General features: G+C 39.8%; 1 protein-coding gene across 2 annotated transcripts in view; it reads left to right on the top strand.

The window, feature by feature from the left end:
- The window catches only part of Kif16b (kinesin family member 16B), a 264,333-nt gene that overhangs the window by 144,906 nt on the left and 101,090 nt on the right, over positions 1 to 18,337 (top strand). For both annotated transcript variants that reach the window (XM_042666398.1, XM_042666397.1), the window contains exon 17: positions 856 to 944. In XM_042666398.1, the coding sequence (XP_042522332.1) occupies positions 856 to 944 (89 nt within the window). The remainder of the gene's footprint in view (positions 1 to 855; positions 945 to 18,337) is intronic.

Genomic DNA, 18,337 nt, shown 5'->3' with positions numbered 1-18,337 from the left:
AGAGAGATGGAGGGAGGAAGGGAGGGAGGGAGGGAGATCTACAGCATCATAGTTCATCTTCAGCCTGACAAAGGGAATTAAGACTTCAGCTGTCATTTGTATGAACCAGGACATGTGTTCACCTATTACATAGGTTCTACCACTAGGTCTGTTCAGAAGCTGTTAACACCTGCTGTGTTGAATACAATCAAGGTGAGAAACTAGACCAACTCAGACCTCCAGTAACAGGTGCTGAGGCCACCAAGTAGGGAGCCCAGGTGGCACCTGACCTTTAGGCCCCAGGCTACCCAAGGTTACTAGGATCTAACACTAAGATCTAACAAACCCCAGCCTTCTCCAGGCTGCTGGTCCATTCAGTGAAGTCTCCTGTCTCTTCCAGCCTAGGCTACCCAAAGGGTTTTTTGGTGTACCGTTTAAGAGACCATTTGGTGGAAGCAAACTAAGCATAATAATTGCCTTTTGATCTCCTGTCATTTACCTCTCCACCTGCATCACTCAATAGGTGTGATGTTGGGATGCTGGTACAGTTGACTTTCATCTTCTGAGCACCAAAGATGGTTAAGATAGTATCTACTTCCCCTACTTTGACTTGATGTGGGGGCTAAGAGACCATCTGAGTTGTAGAAGTCTTTTGCCAGAATTCATCTACTGTAGACTGCCAGGACCCTGTATCTCATATTAAGATATTGCATTCAAGCTGTTCTATAGCCTGACTGTCCTGAGTCTGCTGTCTCAGATAGGCCAATTGTTACGCAGTATATCTCATTGTTTCTCATGAGTTGAAGGCTGTGAGTCCAGACCATTAACTTTCTCTTACCCACTAAGGTAACCACTTTGCCCTGTGTCTGCTCTTAGAGTGGCCTTCTGTCCTCCTTCAGCTTGTCCATGACTGACCTCTCAAAGTCCTGTGAGAACCTGTCTGCGGTCATGCTATACAACCCTGGGTGAGTGGACAGCACCGTTTCCTCCTGTCATTACCCCTGTTGTGGTGTGTATTGTTCCAACTCCATTATAATAAGACTTCTGCATGATGCCTCCTTAGTATAGCAGCCTTCCTCATTTTCCAAGTTCTGAGTACTTGCTATATATGTACATAATTTTACTTAGTTATAACCACAACATAAATGGGATTATATTTTCTGATTTTCTTCTTTTCAAAACATAATGAGCATTAGTAAGGGTTGCTGCAAGCTTCATTATCATTTTCATAACTGTCTAATATTTTAAATTGGCGTTTTGATTACTCAGTACATGGTTCCTTTAGCTTACACACTTTTATCTCATTTTATAAATTTTAATAACATAGGCAGCCTTGATTCTTTGGGCATCCAAAAACCTAGGAAATTATAATAATCATGACTTCCAAACACTGGAGGACACAAATGAGGGTGTTTGAAATGGGGTTCTTAGTTGAGCAACCTTGAGCGGTCAGCCTGACTGCTTAAGTCCTTAGTTGCTTCATCTGTAAAATGACGGTGATAATGAAAATATCTTCAAAAACAAGAAACCACATGAAATGACTTGGATTCTTTCCAGTTTTGTGAGGTTCAATAATTTGATCTTTCCTCACATAAAACAATGAAACTAAATAAGATAAGACCGATACATATGCCATCTTCTAGAACTGTCATTTATTCAGTAGTCACTATACACTAGGCACTGTGCTGAAGGCCTTGCATCCAGTCTAAGTTTAAGTATCTAGGGGAGATGGGCAAGGAAGGCAGAAGGGCTCCAACTGGCTGTTGGGTTTATTAGATCAAAAGTTTTCTTGGGTCAGAGCTCTTATTCAATTCTGTATTTCAAAGTGCCAATCATATAACCTGGTTAATTCTGAATCTGTTTGCAAACAGGCAGATTCAGAATGAAATTCTAGTGAAATGCATGGGTTCTTTGGGGACATTTAAAAAGTACTGGAACAACAGTATGTTGAAAATGAACTTTACAACTTGTGGGCAAGGAGGGGAGGGGAAACTGGGAGAGAGCAAAGGAAGGAGTGATGTTGCCCCAAAAGAAATGTACTCATTACCTGACTCATGTACATCACCTTAGTAAAAATATAAAATTTAAGAAAAGTATTGGAACAAGACATATTATGAGAAGGCATTTTTGTGGTATAGATTGAGTCCCAGGTGTCAGTAGTGTTATTTGAATAATCTCCAGGTAATGGAGATGATTAAGATCTTAGGATCTTATTATAATTAGGATCTTTAAGCCAAAGGTGAAAGAAGAAATATATAATAAAATAGAGAATTAGACAAAGGCACTCAGAGAATTCAAGATGTTTTAGACTGAATTACAGTGACAAAGGAGAAGGTATGGGATACCCCTGATCATAGCATTCATCCTGGCTTCTTTTAACAGATAAATTTTGTTTCCTGAAATACTTGTACTATAAATTCAAATAAAAACTATTTAGTACTCCATCTTAACCTTCTCTCTCCCTGGCTTCCAGCTTTCCTCAACTTGCCACCTGCTATAGAGAATGATTACCCAAGAATTAAAATATAATTGGAGAAAAATTGCCTTCTCTAATTTACAGGGAGCAGACACCTTGTTGTGAAATTGTTAGCTTCATCAATACTGGGCAGAATGAAGCAGAGTTATAACCATTGCCATGCTGTTTATACCAGATTTTTTTTTTTTTGGACGTTATTGGTATACATACTCTCAGCTTAAATTAAACACAATGGAAGAAGCTGGAAGAACATTGAAATAAATATGTTTAATACTTGGGCTCTTGCTAAATAGTTTTTTAAATCCAGGCAATAAGCTGCTTGGATACAAGCACGTGCTTGTTTCTAGATGGAGACATAGGGCTGAGCTTCTTTGGTAACCAGTGTGCATTTATTCTGGTTGTGCTGTGTGCTGAGAGTCTGGTGTCAGCTATAGCGCGCTCTGTGGAGAACCTGGGAAAACTAATGAAGATACTCAGAATGAAAGCAAGACAGCATGTGATTCCAGGCAGAGTACAGCAGTACAAGCAGCCTGTTGTCAAGAATTGGGTCCAAAAGGAAGGATGCAAAGTAGAGTGCTGAGGAAGGGATTCACTTCCTGTGCCAGGTGCCCTTTGATAGCCACTCTGTGACCATGCATTGGGTGATTTAGGAAACCGGTAGCCATCTGGCCTCTAGGAGGAAGACCACCTGTGCCAAGCATCATAGAATCAGTTTGATAAGCCTAATCCACAGGAACCCATTTGTTCTCAAAATTATAGAGGCCAATGATAACATCTTGCTGAGGTTTTGGCTTATTATCCTTTTTTCCCCAATTAATGTTTTCCAATTGATGTTTCATTGTGATATGTCCATACGTGCATACTTTGATTATATGATCATATTCATCAACTCTATTACTATTTCTTCTCATCCCTTTTAAGTTTCATTTTTTTAAAAATCCTTATCTCTTTTTTGTTGTTGTTGTGATTAGCGCTGGCTACCACTTGAGCCACAGCGCCACTTCCAGTTTTCTGAGTGGTTATTGGAGATAAGAGTCTCATGGACTTTCCTGCCCAGGCTGGCTTTGAACTGAGATTCTCAGATCTCAAGCCTCTGGAGTAGCTAGGATTACCGGTTTGAGCCACTGGTTTTTATCTTTGTTTTTATTTTTGGCTGGTCTATAAGGCTGGAACCTTAGGGCCCTAGGCACTATTCTGAGCTTCTTTAACTCTAGGATAGCATTCTACTAGTTGAGTCACAATGCCACAATGCTCAGCTTTTTCTGAGCTGTTTGTAGGAGATCACAGACTTTCCTGCCTGGAGTGGCTTTGAACTGTGATCCTCAGCTCCCAGCCTTCTGAGTAGCTAGGATTATAGGTGTGAGCCACCCGCATTCAGTTCATCATCTTATTTTTCCCCCTGTACTGATGATTGAAACCAAAGATTGAAACTTTCTAGACCAGTGCTCTGCCTCTTGGGCTTTTTCTAAACAGCACATCAAAACACAGACAGTGATAAGGTAATAATAGATTACACCCTTATCAAGAAAAGGGTGAGTGATATGGAGGGTGTGGCAGAGCTACAAAGAGCCTTAAGTGAAATCACCCCAGAGCATTTTCTTCTATGGTTGAGGACATCAAAATATTCCACGTCTGTAAAGAATACTAACTGAAGACCAGATCCTAGAACCCAACTGTTGGGACTCCAAAAATCATTCCCCTCAACCCTACTGGAGAATTCTAAGTTTCCCAATGAACTGGGTCCTATGCTGGGCTCTGAGAGATGTTTCTAAGTGGAAGAGGAAAGCTGGAGAGAGGGAAATTCCTGGAGCAAACCACATGGATGCTGACTGGAGGGAATCACGTGGAGGCTCTAGAGGAGATAAGAGGAATTCCTGTGGTGAAGCCTGGCTGAGGAAAGCACTGAAAGTCTAGCAAGTGTACTTGCAGTTTGCTTTTATGAAGTGAATAGAGCTGCTCTTTGGGACGATGTAGCTTTGCATTTGGGCAGGATGGATTAGAGGAGGTAGGGCATGACACTGTATGTGCAGCATTTCTGTAAATTCTGGTTAGCTTGCCCCAGTATGTTCAGAATTTGTGATCATGATTAAAATGCACCGTCCAAAACAACAATTGCTAATTATCTGCTACATACTGAGATTCATTTGATAACTAATTTCTTTACTCTTGTTCTTAGTTGTGGTCAAATAGACTTGGTGAAGTTTCCCATCTAAACAACTTTTAAGTGTACAGTGTGATGAGTGCATTGATGTTACTGTGCAACCATTTTCTGCAACATTTTCTACTTATGAAAGTGTACCTATTAAATAATAGTTTCCCATTTCATTCTCCTGCCTATCCCATTACTCTACTATTGTAACCATGAATTTGACTACCTTAGGTACCTCCTGTCAGTGGAATCATATACTGTTTTTCCTGTCAAGCTGAATTATTTCACTCAACATGATGTCTTTAATGCTCCTCTGCATTGAGTTGTCAGAACTTCCTTCTCTTTTTATGTAGACATCACATTTTGCCTATATATCATTGTTTGATAGACCAGGTTGTTTCTACTCTTTGGCAACTGTGAATATGGGTGTACAGATATCTGCTTGAACCTTCAAGTTCAGCGCATCTGAAGATATGCCCAAAAGCAGAATTGCTGGATCCTAATATGGTAGTTGTGCTTTTAAGTTTTCAATGAAAACAGCCATACTGTTTTCCATAGGAAACATCAACAAGTGTGCAGGAGTCTAGTTTCTTCACAACCTTACTAATACTTGGAACTTTTTTTCCTTTTTTGATAACAGCCATCATCATAGATCTGATGCAGTTTTTCATTGTCATTTGTCTTCTATTTTTTCAACAATTTCCACTTTTACAAAAATAGCTGTTTAGAAATATGCTGTGACTCTTTGAGTTTCCCTAACTCTTGGTCTTTTTGCCTAGGAACTTGAGTACCAGCCTGCTTTTCTATCATTTGATAGCAGCTATCACCGGCTCCATCCCAACATTGGCTTCACCAGGGGACATTTTCCTAGCTGTCTTCCTCTTGACATCCTCACTCTTAACCTGAGCAAGTCTGCAGGGCCTTTTCCCTCTTAGAATTTTGCCACCAATCACTGTGGAAGAATGTATGGGAGAGGTTTCTTTGTTTTCTCTGAATGGCCTCTGTTGTAAATAGGTGAAGAACAGCAGCATGTTACAAGTTTTAGCTGTTTGCCTGCTGTATGATTCTTGGCTTCTTTATTTATTTTTTTTTTTTGGTCTGTCATGGGGCTTGAACTCTGGGCCTGGGCGCTGTCCCTCAGCTCTTCAGCTCAAGGCGAGCGCTCTACCACTTGAGCTACAGCGCCACTTCCGGTTTTCTGGTGGTTTATTCGAGATAGGAGTCTCACGGCCTCTCCTGCCCTGGCTGGCTTTGAACTGCGATCCTCAGATCTCAGCCTCCTGAGTAGCTAGGATTACAGGCGTGAGCCACCAGCGCCCGGGCTCTCTTGGCTTCTTTTATGAGATGGCAGAGATCCAATCAGAAGCAGGTGGTCAGGTTCATTATACCCTCTTAGGCCTTCAGGATTACCCCTTTCTTATCCTACTGTCTGGACTGACCCATCCCTGTAGAGTGACTTCCAAGCCCCTACACTATCATCCATTGCTTTGTTCTCCAATGTGACCCACCACTTTTTACCTTGAACTTGATCTTTTGGTTGAAATGAGGTCAACACACCTTCCACACCTGTCTTTAGGTTTCTGCATCTATAAAACCATCTGTAAACCCTTCCACCTTCTCCCTTCGACTCATCATTACCTTCTAAATTAACTAGATGGTCAGGTTTTCAGGAAGCCCTTCCATTTTGAGCTCAGTGCTTGCTCTGTTCTCAGTCTAGTATTCTATCCATACATATATCATAGCGTTTTCCAAATTCTTGGATTTATGCAGGTACATTTAATTGATGTGGCCTTCTTGAAGGCAGGGACTATGCAGTCCTTACTCGTCTTTAAACCTTGCACATAGAACCTTTCATGTGGTTAGCACTTAAAATAATCATTGAGCTGGAAGTTTGGACTAGCAGGTGGGCTCTCAGCCCACAGGATGCCTCTGCCCGTGGGCCTCAGGTGCCTTGTCTTGCAAACAGGTCTTTTGCACTTCATAGATCTATACATTTCCTGGCTTCTGTCTTTGTGTTTCCTGTGTTTGGTGGTTTTCTTAATACACATTAGCATATCTCTTGATTTCTCTGATATTGTGAAGATCTGATTGTTTTAAACATTGGACTAAAAAAAATTACTGCTTAGTCTACAGTTCCTTCCAGAGCAAAAGCTCTCCTAAACAATTATAGCTGGCTTGCAAATTATTGTATCTAGTAAGTTCCAAAGTATCTTCAGCAGCCAGCTTTTTTGTCTTTTTTCAACAGGCAATCTATGAATTTCCCAAATAGTCTTAAACATACATACAGACACACAGACACACACACACCTTATTCTCGGAATCATAATAGGATCTGGGGTTTTGGAAAGTACAAATCCCACTACCCAAGAACATTTCATTTGTCCAACTGCGCACATAAAGTTGGGCATTTGTTTCTAACATAGTTTTGGAACTTATTGTTGGCCTGCATTTCCAACTCTCTGGAAACTGATTTGTACACACACACGTGATAGTGCCAGAGAATTTTTGGATGGGCAAAGCAGCCTGGTGGCTTCCTTGGGGAGTTAGCACCACTTTGGAGAAGTGCCCAGGCGGGGTCTTTGCCAGCAGATAATTTCCCTTCAGGGGAAACGTTCCTTCTCAGCTGGCACAGCATCTTTAAGAAGAAAGCAAGCCGACTACTCAGGCCTCCTCCACCTCACTCTGAGACTGCAAACAGGCAGCTAATTTGGCAGGATGCGGAAGCTTTCACAGCTTCTTGAAAGTGCTTGAAGCAAAATTAGATACATTCCAAGTTCATTTCAGTCTTGACAATAAAGGAATTTTTTGCTGGCACATTAGTCTCCTCTGAGCACTAACCAACCAGTGGTGAGCCTATTTAAATGGATGAATTTGAATAATTAAGTTCTGAAAAGTAGAAGCACCTATGTTCCAGATTACAGATATCAGAAGTCAGGATCAGGTATATAGTTGGTGAGCCATCCAAGAACCCTCACCCAGAGTGAAGCTGAAGTGAGCTGAAGCTTGTTTGGCAGCAGGGCCAACACATGCCTCCATGGTCATAGCAAGCTCCTAACCCTAGAGATGATTTTGAAGTTATCAGTGATTAGGGGAAGAGGAAGAGGACAGATGAGTGATGCACAGCTTTAATGTGTTCATTGTACGGAAATTCAAAACCACAAGCTAGTAAAAGAGTTATTACAAAGACTGTTATTATATGTTCTAACCTACATCTTTGCCTGTCCTATGAATACATTTCTCTGTCTCTCTGCAGGTCTGTCTGCCCTTGTATCTGTCTGTCTGTCTGTCTGTCTATCTATCTATCTATCTATCTATCTATCTATCTATCTATCTATCTATCTATCCATCCTTCCCTTTCTCTCTCCTTTCCAAGATAGTTTAACACTTGATTTGAAGACATTTTCATATTATATTTACCTTTCATAACTTTTCTATAATTTTAATATTTGTACAATAATACATTGTATGTGTTCCATATCTTACTGAGCACCTCTTCTTTTGGCATAGGTTGTCTTGTTTGTAGCCTCTGATCACAAACTATTGGAATAAAGAGATTAGCTAAGTGTTTCTCCATGGTGATTTCCTTAAGAGAAAAAAAAAAGTAGAGGTGGAATTTCTAGGTGAGAGTATGAAACTTTAAAGTTCTTGATGTTTACTTGCAAATTATTCTATATAGGTTTGCACATACCCCCAGTCTCTTGTGAGAGTACCCTGTCCCCAAGCAAAGAGATCTTCCTGAATTCTTTTTTTTTTTTATTGTGAAAATACATACAGAGGGGTTACAATTACATGGGCAAGGTAATGAATACATTTCTTATCAAGCATTGTTGCCTCCTCCTTTGTTTCCCCTTCCCATCCCTTCCCATCTCCCCCCTACCCTACCTCTCATCTTCCTGAATTCTTGAATGTGTCAGTACACGCACCTCTGGAAGTAATTCTAAGCTGTGGTCTCAAGAAGCAGATTGTGCTATTTCCCACAGTGCTTCTTGTGAAAACTATGTCCTGGGTTTCCTGTTTAATACCCCAGATTCAGCAAACCTCCAAATTCTATACTGACCACATACTATTCTAGAAGCCTCTGTAAAGTTAACCGTAGCATTCCTGGTGTTTTCTGGTTAAGAATGGAAGTGGAGCTCGGGAATGTAAAGCTGGAGAGAACTAGATTCTGAACAGAGTCCTGGGATTCTAATGCTTTAGGTACCAAGATGGTTTCTTACCAGCTGACAATGCTTACACAAAAAGAAAGCAGTTTTGTTTCTTTTTTCTTCTGAATTTTCCCTATCTTTTCCTTCTTACCTCCTTTCTTCCAGTTTAGCTTCCTTCACTAACTTGAGAGGATAAATGGATTACATCAGCAAGCAAGTAAGATTTGACAGGGCTATAATCATCCCTTGCTTTTGAGTCTTAGTTCACTGTAGATTGCTGTAAGCTTCCAGAAAACCACGATAGCATCTATTTTATCACTGACTTATCCAGTGCCCAGCCCAGTGCTAGAACATAGTTGACATGCAATACCTGTGAACTGAGAGGAATTTACTCCCCTACTTCTTGTAGCGTTGCGGAAGGGGTTTTAGAACCAGAGTTTGATTATAGCTGGAGAATCAGTATGTTTTTTCCCCCTTATGAGGATGAGGCAAGGTCCTGCCCTGCATCTTTTTAGAGGAAACAACACATTCCTTTGCAAATGCAGGGTCCTGCTAACTATGCTATTTTCTCTCCCTCTGGTTCACTTTCGTCTACTTTGTAAATTGTCTTATCTTTTTGTTTTCTTCACTGACCTTGAGCAAGGAAGTTTTATTCATGTTGTTGGCAATATTTATGTTACCAGTAATTTAGTGGTTATCCTGTGTTTTGGGTTGATGGTTATTTACTGTGTTTGTCTCTGTTGGCTTACTTTATTGGGCTTTACCATTTTTCTCCTTTAGTTCACTGCAATACTGGGTTTCTTTAGTTTTTGGTCTTAGTTGTCTTGCTTTTTTTATGGCCCATTTACTAACTTTACAATTGCTATAGATTGTCTTAAATAGTTTTAAGATGTACAGTCTTAGGGAACTTGTGATGTAAGTAACTAAAAGAAGTATTTTTCTTCCTCTATTAAGAGAGATTAGTGTTAATTACTGGCTCTGCTATTTTCTTGTTTGTCCTTGAGTATTCCACTGTGAGCCACTCTAAGTGGCAAATCCTGTATACTTGTATGTTCCCTGTTACAGAAGTAGGAAAAGTGAGCTGTTCAAAGAACAAGTTATTATTCAGTTACTTCAGATTGCCTTGTCTACTAGGGGGCTGCATTTGTGCTTTTGTTTCATATTTGCAAAATTAAAAGCTGAATTGTGAAAGTCAACTGAGCAAAAGAACATCTTCCTATCAAATAAGGAATGGCTGCTATGGGCGAAGGAGGAAGACATTCGATTTCCTTCAAGTCCTCCATGCCAGTGGTTTTCCATTGAATTAACATTGTATTCAAATGATTCCATGTTCCTGTCATTTGTTAATCCATTTGATTAATTCATTTGCTTCCAGAGCACTTGTACATGTATCCAGCTCTTCACATGACAAAATTCTCCATAATCTCTCAAATCTCAGTTTAAATATCATTTCCTCAAAGAGAATTTAACCAGCCCCAATCCAGATTCCATCTCCTTGTCTGTGACTCATGGTATGCTCCATCTTGGTAGCACCTCAAGTCACTGGTAATGGAATCTTGTTGATAAAGGTACAGACACTCATGTGTTTGCATTTGGTGGTGAGGGGAAGGATCTAGTTGTCTCAACAGCTGTGCTGACTTCTAAGTAGGTTTTTAAGCAGTTATTCTTGACTGAATATACAAGGTATGAATTGTTCTCTAGTGAAGCACTTTCCCATCCCTTTGTTTTATCAGAGACCACAAGTCTAACTTGGAATAGCTATTTCCCAACCTTGTCAACATCAGTAACCTCTGTGTCCCATGACCTACTCAGGTTAATCGTCATCATTGTTGGAAATAAATGGAAATGAACCAGAGTTTGATGGAAGCAAAGCAGAAAGAAGCACATAGAAGGGAAACAATTACAGTAATGTGGGTGGATTTTAAAAGTTCAGATAGTTTCTGTAATTACAAAATGAAATGTTTATTACAGAAAAGTAAAACACCTGGAAACAAATTAATCACTCTTCCATAATCCTTCCATCAAGGAATAATCACTGGTTACATTGATAATATTTGCTTGTATTTTAGAGTACATATACTTAATTGTATATTAGGTATTATGCCCATGCATTATATGGACTGCTAAAAAATTTGATGTCATACTTGATACATAGTTTTGCCTTCTGCTTTTCTGTTAACATTGTATTGTGAGATTTTTCCCAGGCCATTGAACATGATTCTTCATTCTAGGCTCATCTCATAATTTACTATCTTTTGCCTAGTCATTAAGGACACTTCAAACTATTTCATTTCTTCCATGTAAATTTTAGATACCATTGCAATTAATCCTCTTATATAAATCTTTGCCCACTTTGGTATTTTGTCAGTCAAATCCACACCCACAATTCTTTATATGATGGCAGCTGTTGCTTAAATTAAAGCAATGGGGGGGGGGGGATGAAGAGAGAAATGTCAAGGTGAGAAGAGGGAATGGGCTGTTAGGAGTCCTAAAAAGAAAAAAACCTGACAGTGGAGAGTGTGAGTGGGGACAGGCTGACAGGGTACAGAATACCTGCATCCTGCCATCAGCCTCTTGTGAGATTCAGAGGCACACATTTCAGGCAGTTCCTGGTGGGCATGTTAGAATAGTGTCCTCAGTATGGCATCAAAGGTGTACAAATGTGTAAAGCAGACTTTCAGAGGTCTTCGCTCCCGTGATGTATTGTCACTGCACAAGAGCATTGGTGCATCTTGTCTATTTTGTTTCTTTAGATGTCCTTCTCTGCTCTCTGTCTTCCTTTTACCTCTCAATGCACATAGCTTTGCTTTTCTGAAACTAATCTGTTCTTGGGCTATCAGCGTAGATCTCATCAGATTTTTTTTTTTTGAAAGAGTGGTCTACCGTGCACATCCACAACAAGATGAGATTTATTCATATATCATGATGCATCTATGCTATAGAATTTCATGGTATTAAACTATGATATGTAATAACGTGTGATCATTCAGGAGCTTGTCCCAGGTGTATGTTGTGAGGAAATAATTATTAAGTAGACTTTATTTTGAGGCTCCCAGTCATGTGTGTTTATAGTGATAAAGGTTGAAGGCTAGTACCAAGGTGGAGCAGTCATGATGTACAACTGTGTTTATTTCCTTTGTGTTTCCTGCAGTTGATTATTCTTATCACAAGGAGATGAGGACTAACAAAATAGATTATTTCTTGGTGCAATGCAAGGTCTGTATTGTTTTCACCATCTCCTCACAAGTGTGCTGAGTCAGAGGTTTGAGCCACTGGATTTAGAACACTAGCCACAATAGTCCTGGGTTGAATCCCTACTTGTATCTTGCAAAAGTCCTCGGGATATGTCGTCAGTCAAAGTATTGAAGATTTATGTCTTCAAGGAGCCCAAGTGGAAAGGATGGCCAACCTTTCTAGACCTATAAGGGTCTTAGTAGTCTTGACTCTCACTCCCTTCCAAACCCAGTTCCTCCCCTACGGTTCCTCTCTCGGTTTCTTCACTTGAATAAAGTGGCAAGAAGATGGCTTATGGCATATCTTTCGGTGAGTTCAGCAGGGAAATGTAAATTTTAGAATGATGAATTATTGTAACTTCTGGGACAAAAAGTCTCTCTGGTTTTTTGTTGAGGAGCTGAGAGGGAATTCCATGGTAGACATGAGAATGGAGGAAAGGCTAGGGGAAATGGTCTTGTTTCCTAGCTCATCTAAAAAGGAAGTTATCTTGGACTTCTCTCCAAGGCTCAATGGGCCAGTCTCTTGGCCTGGGAAGGAAGGGGGAAGGGCCAGGATGTGTAGTAGGCACTGAGTGGAAGGTATGTTCCTAGGAGTCTCTGTCTTGTTTGAACAGTCTTTGTTCTTAGAGCTTGACTGTGAATATCTCCATGTTTAACATCTGTGGTCTTGGCTGGCCATCTTTATCACAGTAACTTATGCCACTGTTAAGAGAAATAGGCTGGGGAGAAACGTATTGAAGATACTAATGTTATCCAATTTTATTCTTTTTGAAAGCAATAATTATTTCCTTGGGCATTTTCCAAATTTGAAATATGAAAGAGTGAAAACTGGCTCTTTGGAGTCCTAGTGAATGCCTAGGGATTTGGAAGTTCATCAGAAAACCATTCCCAGAATATTCTAGATATTTGCATTATAAACTCTTGAGTTTTACTTAAGAGGAGTTCAGTTTCACAACTTGCAAGATGAAATTGTGTTGGGAGATATTTTTTTCCCTTGTGAGATTTCCCCTCCTTTATCTCTATCTTGATACACTCCCAGTAGAGAACCTCTTTTGAATGCTACCTTGTTGGATCATTTGTGTCTTGAACAGAGAGTAAAGGGTGAGGAGGAATGAATGGGGCAGAAATTCTTACTCCTTCTATAACAGAACTATTTTTAGCTTTCCTGTGAAAGTTTTCATGAGAGCTGATGCCCAGAGGAAAGACCATAAGACCATTCTAGGAGAAGCCAGCGACTGGATAAGTGGTTCATGTTTCTTTTCATCAGTTGCCTGAGTCTACCGTTGGCATCTGTTTTCCACTTAGCCTGGCACGTACATTTAATAGAGCGATGGGAACCTTTTATCTGCCATGAAACAATTTGAATGCTTAGAATATCACTATAGGCCATACAAATTGTCAATACATGCAGATGGGCTCCAGACATTTCACAAGAAGCATGGCCCATCATGATCCAGCTTATTTTGCAGGCCTTTTAATATGGCCCACAGTGGGCAAGATGCTCTCTACCTTTGATTCTAGAACACCAGATTCTCTACAGAGAAGATTGGATAGGAACCCCTACGGACTTCCCTGCCCTAAACTAGTGCCCAGGCATCTAACCTAGCTCAGTACTATAAGCAATTACCACATCAATGCGGACATGAGAGGCTATGAAATTAATAATCTCCAAGCTTGAGTGATGCCCAGCCAGCCCTTTCCCCATCATTTTATATATTAGTTCTTGCTTTCTTTTGGTTGTTTTTGTTTTTGAGACAGGATCTCACTATGTAGTCAAGGCTGGCTTCAAACTTGAGTTCTTGCCTCAGCTCCTGTGTACTAGAATTACATAGTTTGTATGAGTTAATCAGTTTTGTTGCCTACTGGTTCCTTCATCTGTCACAAATAATGTCCCTGATTCTTACATATCTAACTCTATTGCTTCTTAAATCTTGACCACTTCTCCTTATTCCAAGGAACAAACCTTGTTTCTGACCTTAGAGTATAGCCATTTTAAGAGAACAATACCACATCCTCAAATCCCATGTCTGCTCTATAGTCATTCTTTCCTACTCCTCTGTCCTGTCCCAGTGGCAGAATATTTCCTTCTGGATTTCTTAGAGTAGCCTCTTCTACCTCTAAGATTAATATCTAATATTTATTAACTGCTAAGTGCTCATGTATATTGTCTTGGATCCTCTTACTTAGTGAGGATCAGGATTATTTTTGAGTCTGTCTTCTGATGAGGAAACTGAAGCTTAGAAAGATTGAGAGTCTCTCCCATGGTTGTGTAGGAGTCAGAAGCTGACCTTGTTTGGAGCCCCTACCATAGCCATTGTCTGCCCACCCCAGTCTTTCTACCTTCTCAGAGACTACTTCTTTCCATTTTTTTCTACCTAGTCTTTCTGCTAGCTATTGATATCAACAAAGTATGCACAAGAATCTTCCATCTGTTAAAATGAATGTCCATTCTCCTAAATCTATCAAATCTCTTTTATAACTAAAATTATCTTCATCGTTTCTACATTCCTCCAGCCTTTACTCCTTCGCTGATTGTGGTCCAGCCTTAACTTGACTGGTGTCATTCCAGAAGGAGCCTCCATGTTGCTATGAACAAGGGATGCTCCTTGGGCCTTACCTTACTCAGCCTTCCTGAATCATTTCATAGCATGATTCCTTCCTGTTCGATGAAACCTCCATTTCCCACTGCCTTCATGCACCTCCCCTATCCTGACATCCTCTCTCTCTCTAACTGCTCAGCCCTAACCTCATTTGAGGGCCAGCCTTCTCTGCCTGTCACTATAGTGAATGTGGTCTTTCAGACTTCAAATTCAACTTCTTTTTTTGGTATATGTTATATTTATCTTTCAAATTCAACTTCTTTATTCTCATCCTTCCCCTGGGTCCTGCTTAAGCTTATTTTCTCTGTGGCTTTGATTACTGTCTACAAGATGGAAAACACAAGTCTTTATCCTCAACCCTTATAAGGGCCTGACTACCAAGTCAGCATTGGTGTCCCTATGCCTGCTGGATATGTCATTTTGATTGGAATTATTTGGTTGGATCTAAGTGAAATTGAGCTCACTTTCCAGAATGCAGGATGAAGAGATTAAAATGTTGAGCTCTATAGTCAAGCCTAAGTGTGTGTGGTTGTATCTCATGTGTGAAATGGGAGTAGTTATAGCCTCCACCCAGAGAATCTTGTAGGAATTAAATGTACTGAAAGTAGTGTCAGATAGGGCTGAGCTGGTTACTAGCTTCAGTGAGTAATAGAATTATTACCTTCTACCTGGGACCCTACCGCTTTAAGTAAAGCTATAGTCACTCCACTTACCCAGCCCCATAGCCTTTTCTTTGGTGCTTTTTGTCTCAATGGGCATAACTCCCTAACAATGGCACACAGTACCTAATAAGTCTGAAGTGTTATTTCACTTTATCATGTCTATAACTTTCTAAAGTAGATGGAGATTATTTTTTAACTTCTATATAAGTGAAGCATCCAAGGTTAAATAACTCATATGTAGTTTCACAATCACTGGAATTTATATTTAAACCTGTTGACTTCCAAGCTCAGACTCTTGACAATTATATTACATTCCCACTATTTCTGTAACCTTGCCCTTCCAAACTCAACCTGCCAGCATGACCACCTGCCTATCGTAAGATGTTACTTCTTTGCCCTACTTGTCTTGGGTTCTGACTCTGTGGTCTCTTGTTAAGATTGTAGTGGTATCCTAGTTCATCTACTGGCTTTTCCACATTGTTCCTTGCCCATCTAATGTCCATAGAACCTCAAATGTAGGTGTTCTTTAGCAACCTTCCTCCAAGACATTTTTTTGCCAGTGTTCAAAATCTATAATGTAACTTCTCCAAGTCCTTTTACCGTCTGGCTCTGGCATCCCTTGAGCTTCATGTCTTGCCACTTCTCCCCTAATAAGGCAAGGTCTGGTTTTATTGAACTTTTGTGTACTTACTTCATGTGAGACAAAGAATGGTATGGTGTGTCCCTAAAAGTAGGAATCTGTGGGATATATTGACTGTCACAGACTAGGATGGAGACCTTTCCCTTACAGACTGATGGGCCCTCTTGCATACCATATTGTGTGACACTGTGTTCGATAAAAATACCTATTCAATTAAAATGTTGTGTTAGATACTTTTTGGGGGGGGGGAGGTCTGGTCGTGGGGCCTGAACTCTGGGTCTGGGTGCTGTCCTTTAGCTCTTCAGCTCAAGGCTAGCACTCTACCACTTGAGCCACAGCACCACTTCCAGCTTTTTTCTTTTTTGCTTATGGGGTGCTGAGGAATCAATCCCAGGGCCTCATGCTTGCAAGGCAAGCGCTCTAACACTGAGCCATCTTCCCAACCCCTCATGTTAGATATTTTAACTTAGATTTTATGATCCCCTTGAGACCATGCAGCTCCTTAGCAAGTGGTAATGGTTGGCAGTATAGATTTTTGTTCTGCCAATGTTCATTCCAACACACCCACTATCCTGCTTTGTAAAATGAAGGTGATACATGTATGCCCCTCCTCCTAAGATTGGGAGAACAATGTGAGTGTTGTGTATTCTGAGTGTCAGGAACAGAATTTGCATGCTATAAGCAACCCTCAATTGTTTTGGATTTTCTGCCAAACTGAAATCTCAGTGTAGCATTTGGCTTATTGCTGTGTGCATGGATGGGCAAAGCAGCATCCACTGACGGTCACACTGAACTGTGACCATCAGTCACAAAAAATAAAAATTAAGAAAAAAAAAAAACATTAGGGAAATTTCTAGTTTTAAAAGTATTTCATCCAGTAATAGTTTCTGACTCACAAGTAACTCTAGAAAGACTAAACTGTATACTTAAGTCTGAAAATGTTACCTAAGAAACTTTCCTAGAGTTACGTTTATCATTAAATAAAAAGAATGAGCATAGATAAATTTTAGTGAAATCTGTACTTAATGTAATGACATACAGGCTAGACTCCATGGCAGACAAATGCTTTTTCTATGTATTTGGGTGACTTTTTTTTCATAGATGGCAATGTTGGCAATAATAGATTATTTTCCTTGGACAGTAGATAAATTCAGCCCTGATTAAGTTTCAGTGAAGGATTTAGTACTTGTGTTTTGCATTACAAACAACTTCTGCACTCCTTTATAATGAGTCAATGAAGGGTACTTGGAAGCAGGCTGTTGGAGGTTCAAATCTATGACATTGGACTAGTGATTTGACATATCAGGGCTACTCTATAAAATGGAGCTATTATTTGCTACCTTAAGACTTTTCCTGGAGAATAAAGGGAGGCAGCCTTGGAAGTCACATCGTACCTGCGGTATCTAGATCCTCCATTCTGCTTACAAAAGCAGCCAGACCTCTTACTCTCAGTATTAGCCCAAATTAAAATGAAAATAGATCTGCTTGAAGTGTTAGCTAGGTCTTTGTAGAAGTAACTTCGTTGCCACTTTATCCAAGGAAAACAATTTATGCTGAATTTTTCCATAGTTCAACTTTCCAGCTATATCTGCAATCTGCCAAACCAGGAATATGTATAAGTTGAACAGTTCATGCTGTTTAATTGTAATGGTGAGATCTTGCAATAATTTTGGTATTTGGCAAATCACCTTGTGTTATGAATTTTTGAATGAGTTCCAAATCCCTGGCATCCAACCGACCTTTTTCCTTTCCCCCTCCTTTTTTTTATACAATGATGTTAAATCTCATAACCCACAGTAAGGCCTATGTTAGATAACTAGGAATTCTAGAAGGATTGTGATAGATTTCTGTACGGTATAATTACTGGTAAGGTAGCAAAATCTGACTTTGATGTTCACAATTATTATGCTCAGTTATTATCTGTACTCAGTAATATGGAACGCATGCAATGCTTCGCATGATTAGCAGAGCTAACTTTCTGGAGTGTTTGCTTCATGAAATTATTGGGAAATGTGTTATTTATAAACAGACCCAATGATTTGTGCATGACTATTGTCTTTTAATTACCTTATTACTTTTATCCTGACGTTTCCTTCTGTTAAGTTATTGTCTTAATTGATATCTGTGCTCTTTCTTTCTCACTCTTTCCTCCCTCCCTGGCAGTCTTTTCCCTATAAAAGGACCCATCTGTCTAAGGTATAGCTTCTCCGTTTTTTACATACTCAACAGTGACTAAGCTGCATGTAGTAGACATGCTTGTCATTTAAAAGTTGCATTTAATTCTGCCTTTTAAAAGTACAGTGACATTTTGTTTGCCTGCAAGTCAAATTTGTTCTTTTCAGCCTGAGTTCAAGCACCTAGAAGTATGTCTAATCTCTAATCATAGTTATAGAGCAAAGAATGCATTTAAAACTTGCTAATACATGGTAATTAAAAATAATACTTGAAAAACA

Source organism: Dipodomys spectabilis, unplaced genomic scaffold (assembly GCF_019054845.1).
Source record: "Dipodomys spectabilis isolate Male_0828 unplaced genomic scaffold, ASM1905484v1 ptg000365l, whole genome shotgun sequence".
Lineage (NCBI taxonomy): Eukaryota > Metazoa > Chordata > Mammalia > Rodentia > Heteromyidae > Dipodomys > Dipodomys spectabilis.
The sequence above is the reverse complement of the archived record's forward strand: the minus strand, read 5'-3'. Positions and strand labels throughout refer to the sequence as shown.